We start from the raw sequence: 5,126 nt of genomic DNA, 5'->3' as shown, positions 1-5,126 counted from the left end.
CCCCCGAGCGCGCCCCCGTCCTTCTCCTCTGGCCTCCGCACCGGGCCCAGCCCCCCGCCCACATCGGCCGCCGCATCCGGGACCCTCGGAGCCTCGGCTCGGCCACCGAGCGCCCTCCCGACGCCGCGCAAGGCAGGCCTGGGCGGACCCAGCACCGGGGCCTCGGGAGGCCGCACAGGCGGCGGTCGGGGGAGAGGCCGGGCTCGACGCTCCCGCACGGCGCGGCCGCTACCCAGGGGCGCCCGGCGCTCCTCACCTGCATTATGGTCTTACGAATCTTCCAGAGCCGGTAAGTCTCCTCCTCGTCGTCCATGGCCGCCGCCGCGCGCACCCACGACGCATGCGCCCGTGAGGATTCGCGCGGACGACGCCTGCGCAGAATCCCGCTCAGGCCTCATCTCGCCCACGCATGGCTGTCATCGGCGAACGCCTGAATGCAGCAACGTCCGGCACCGGCAGCGCCACGGACAGCTCGGCATTTCCGAGAACGGCCGTTGGCTGTGCGAGGACCTCCACCCCACGGCTCTCGCGAGGCTTTCGCCGCACGGCCTCTCGGGACTTGTAGTTTCCGCACCACTGCCACCTCCGGGTGGCGGTTTAGAATCCCACGAGGCAAAGGCGAGGTGTGGGCGGGGAAACTGAGGCCCGGGCGGGATCAAGGGTGGGCTCGGCTTCTAGAGACGGTAGGGGTTAGGGTTAGGGTACTCTAGAAACATGTGTGCATCGAACTGTAGGTTTTCGCAGTTGGCTCTTGGCCACGTCCAAGTTATCGCTGCTGAGCCTCAGTTTCCCCGTCTGTGCAATGGAAAGAATAAAGTGTTTCTATTTTAGAGGGCTGAGTGAGACTCTTTGGAAGGGATTGGCACAGCTCCAGGCGCCCTGAGCCCCAGCCCTGTCTGGCCTGGGTTCCCCACCTCCCCTGGGCTCTCCATGTCTTTCCAAACCTGGCACTGTCTCCCCTAATCCGGGAAGGAGGGTCGCCCAGCCCAGCGCCCAGTGCCCGGGAGGCGATCAGTAACTTCTCATTCAATGGTACATTAACTCAGTGAATTCGGCACTTACTGTGCAACCTCAGGGCAGGCGCCCCTTGCATTCCAGGAAGAGACGGGATAAAAAACAGTGAACGTAGGAAATACATGAAGAAGTATGTCAGAGGGGACAACGCTATGGAGAAAGAAATATAGAGCAGGCTGACGGGGGGGGGGTGCACTGTCAAACAAGGTCAGGGGACACCACTAGGACAGATTCAAGCAGACACCCCCAGGCGGGCGGGAGGCCCAGGAGGTCTGGAGAAGGCCTGTTGGGAGAGCTCCTGAGGCTGTTAACGGACCCTTCGAAAAGGAAAGAAGAAAAAACTCAGAAGTCAAATGGTTGGTGTTAGAAAAGCAGATGTATTCAGCTGAAGGAGATGGTGGGCTGTCCCATCTCAAAGATTTACACTTACTGAGGGGTTTTTAAAGGAAGGCCTGAGGGAATGGAATGTGGGAGGTGAAAAGCAGGAGAGCAGGAGACGCGAGCTATGAGGGGTCCGTGTCAGTGGGTCAGGTACAAGGTCTCGCCAAGGCCTCGGCTGGTTTCTGTTCTCATCTTCGCTGTTATCTCAGAACCTTGCAAGATTTTGATTTGCGCCAGTGCACTTGGCTAGTGCCCAAGGTCAGCTTCCAGTCGTTTGGGCTTGATCATTTCTCAAAACTCTACAAATCTCAAAGAAAGAACTGTTAGCTTTGCAAAGTACTAATTAGCTTCTTTGCCTTGTTTTCCTACTTAGCGAGCAAGATAAGAAAGTCAGGGGATGGGAAGCAAGAGTGGAGAGAAAAAACTGTCCTTTTTAATATCCTACACCACCCCCACCCCCCACCCCCGCAGCCCAGGCAGCTTTAGGTCCCAACATGGCTTCCGTCCTGCTCACTCCAACAGCTGCACCTGCCTCGTGTGCTGGCAGCACCCAGGCTGTGCGGGGCACGGGGTAGGAAAGGAGGTCAGAGGGTGAGATGGGGCTGGAGGTTGATTGGGATAAAAAGTTCGGGTTTTCTTTGCAGCCGTTGCAATGTTTGGGGCGGCTGTGCTGGAAACACTCTGTTGGGAGCCAGAACAGAAGCAGAGACCAGGAGGGGGCTGTGGAAGCGTCCTGCCCGTCGTGGGGGTGGCTCTGAAGGCCAAGCCCACAGGATTTGCAGATTTTACGATGGGGGAGATGAGACAGAGGAGAGAGGCAGAAGAGGGACAGGGCTGCCCCTGCGTGGGGTGGGACAGACCCAGGGGGACAGATGTAGGGGTCAGATTGGGAGTGGGGTCTTGGCGTGGAGTGTGGAACTCCCGTGGGACCCCAAGGGGAGATGCGGAGGTGGCAGTGGGATGTGAGTCTTGAGTTCGGGGTGAGGTGCAGGTGGAGATGGACGTGCAGGTATTGCAGGCACATGATTATAGCCGGGAGCCTGAACAAAGTCCCTGGAGCACAGTGGAGTCAGAGGCTGGGAAAAGAGAGAAGGCAGCAAAAGGATGGATGGCTTAGCACAGACCCTGGAGCGGCTGCCTGCCCAGGCTCCAATCCTGGCTGTGTGACCTCAGTCACGTTGCTTAACCTCTCTGTGCTTCAGGGTCCCCCCCCCCCCCCCCCCGCCCCCCCCCCCCCCCACTGCCTGGTAAAACAGGAACAAAAAGAGCAGCCACTTTCTAGGGAAACTGGATAATAACAGCAGGTGCTTAGAGTGGCACCTGGCACTGGCAGCGTGACATAAATGTTCCTGAAGCAGCATAACGGGAGGGAGGTTGCCAGGAGTCCTGGGAACCAGGTGTCTCGAGGCCAAGGTAGGGTGTGACTGTCCAATGTCACCAAACTGCCAAGTGGGACAAGGCCTGAGGATTGAGTGGGGGTTAGCCAAGTGGAGTTGCTTGTGGCCAGGAAGAGGGCACATTCAGGGCAGGGGCCAGTGCCTGGCTGGGGCAGTTTCACGGGAGGACAGGGATTGGATATGTGGTACAGATGCCAAGGGGAGCAGAGGCCGATGTTGGGGAGGGACAGGGGCCAGGAGTAAGTTTTCAGATGGGAGAAAGGGCATCTGTGTTGCTGGAGTAATGACCACGGAGGGGAGGGGGCACATGGAGACAGGCTGGGCTGGTAACAGGCAGGAGAGCCCAGGTGTGGCCCAGGGGTGTGCGGCAGGTGGACCCAGCAGTGGTTGTGGGTGGATGTTGGGGTTATCTTGCTCTGGGCAGTAGGAGGCAGGGAAGGGGGTGTGAGAAAGGGGAAGGACGAGCACTCCTGGGGGTGCGTGGGCTCTGGGGAGTCCTGCCAGTGACTGTGTGGCCTCAGGGTCTCCTTGCCAGCAGCCCTCAGCGCCAGGACACAGGAGTGGCACCTGCAGCTCACAACCCCACTATGCTGCATTGCCCGGCAGAGCCCGAGGCCCAGAAATCAAGCCACGACCCACGCCCAGGGCGGGTGGGAAGGTAAGACGGGGCAGCCGCCATGGAAAACAGGTGGGTGGTTGCTCAGTGACACCTAATCCAGATCCAGTCCTGGCCAGCCGCCAAAAAAAAACAAAGTGTTGTCCTGGGACCCAGCAATTCCACTCCTGGGTATACACACAGAGAAACGAAAACACACGCCCACGTGAAAACTTGTACAGCACTGCAGAGCTAAAAGGTGCAAACAAACCGAGCGTCCAGCTACTGACGGATAAACACAGTGTGGCCCCTCCACGTACTCGAATATTCTTTACTGAGCTAAAAGGTGCAAACAAACCAAGCGTCCAGCTACTGACGGATAAACACAGTGTGGCCCCTCCACGTACTCGAATATTCTTTACATATTCACAAGGAATGAGAGGGCCGGCCCACGGCTCACTCGGGAGAGTGCGGTGCTGACAACACCATAGGCCCCGGGTTCGGATCCCATATAGGGATGGTCCGTGGCTCACTCGGGAGAGCATGGTGCTGACAACACCGAGTCAAGGGTTAAGATCCCCTTACCAGTCATTTAAAAAAAAAAAAACAACCAAAAAAACCCACAAAAGGAACGAGGCTTTGACACACACTACAAAATGTATTTTATCTCAATTTGAAACACTATTTTTTTTTTTTGCAGCTTGTTTGTACAAGGGGTGGTTTTGTCAGCACGACACTCTTCCAAGTGAGCCACTAGTCAGTCCCCCAAAACTTTTTTAACAAGAAATTAGGTCCTGTCCTACTCCTTCCTGGAGCCAGTGGCCGCTTGGGAAAGGCCTCTGGCAACACCGCTCCTTTGCCGGGGAACAGACAGGGGAGCTTCTCTGGAGCTTGGGGAGTACCCCAGGACTCCATTTCACCATTTTAAAAATGAGATCACTCTGGGAAAAGCTGTGAAACCCCAAGCACAAATCCCTCCCAGAGCCTGGGACACCGTTCCCCAGTCCTGCGACTGGCAGTTCCAGCCCCATTCTGCTCTGATCACCACTGGCACGAAGTCAGGAGCGAGGTCATCTCCCCACCAGGTGTGCCCCAGCAGGGTGGCGCCCTTAGCTGTTTTTTGGCAACCCTGAAATAAATCACTTTCAGTCACATGTTTACGACATTATGGAAAACAACTCAAGGAAAAGTGGAATCAGGTGAGCCATCCCAAGGGCATGAACAGAGCCGCCAGTGTGACTGTGTCACCCAGCACTGCCAGGGCGGGAGGAAATGGGGGTGGGGGCTCCCCGCCAAGAGGGGACGCTGAGGACTCGCCTCTGGTGGCCGGCCTGGAGCAAAGCCGCGTGAACACGCTCATGCAAGACAGGGACTGCAGCAGGCCTGGGTGTGGGGCTCGTGGGTTCCCCAGTATGACTCCAGCCCCAAGAGTCCTGGCCCCCGCCTGCCTCTGCAGAAATGCTCCTTGGAGGGTCAGAGACGTGGTCAGAGGTTGACAGCTACGCCCAAAGCCAAGGGTCCCGCCCATGCAGAGGTCAACACCCGATTCTGCCTGGGGACGGGGAGGGGAAGGGGGGCTGTGGAACGTCCTGACTCAGTTCCCAAGAGGTTTCTGCCAAAACTGAAAGACACTGTCGCAGCGTGAGAAGTGGGAGGAACACCCTCCAGGCGTTAATCTTCCAGGCACACACCTGCGCGCCCGCCGGCGTCGTGCTGTCCCCGGGGGGTGCGACCCCGGG

At 58.0% G+C, this 5,126-nt stretch overlaps 2 protein-coding genes across 3 annotated transcripts in view; one reads left to right on the top strand and one right to left on the bottom strand.

Annotated features, from left to right (window-relative positions):
* The window catches only part of POLR2E (polymerase (RNA) II (DNA directed) polypeptide E, 25kDa), a 14,440-nt gene extending 14,105 nt beyond the window's left edge, over positions 1 to 335 (bottom strand). For both annotated transcript variants that reach the window (XM_008588016.1, XM_008588015.1), the window contains exon 1: positions 257 to 335. In XM_008588016.1, coding sequence (XP_008586238.1) covers positions 257 to 313 — 57 coding nt within the window. In that variant the 5' untranslated portion in view covers positions 314 to 335. The remainder of the gene's footprint in view (positions 1 to 256) is intronic.
* A 74-nt stretch (positions 336 to 409) lies between these two features.
* The window catches only part of LOC103603492 (phospholipid hydroperoxide glutathione peroxidase, mitochondrial-like), a 7,754-nt gene continuing 3,037 nt past the window's right edge, over positions 410 to 5,126 (top strand). The window contains 2 exon segments of the mRNA XM_008588020.1: positions 410 to 561; positions 3,328 to 3,450. Coding sequence (XP_008586242.1) covers positions 410 to 561; positions 3,328 to 3,450 — 275 coding nt within the window.

This window comes from Galeopterus variegatus, unplaced genomic scaffold, assembly GCF_000696425.1.
Source record: "Galeopterus variegatus unplaced genomic scaffold, G_variegatus-3.0.2 Scaffold4632, whole genome shotgun sequence".
NCBI classification, from domain to species: domain Eukaryota; kingdom Metazoa; phylum Chordata; class Mammalia; order Dermoptera; family Cynocephalidae; genus Galeopterus; species Galeopterus variegatus.
Note: the sequence above shows the minus strand (reverse complement) of the source record. Positions and strands in the feature narration are given on the sequence as shown.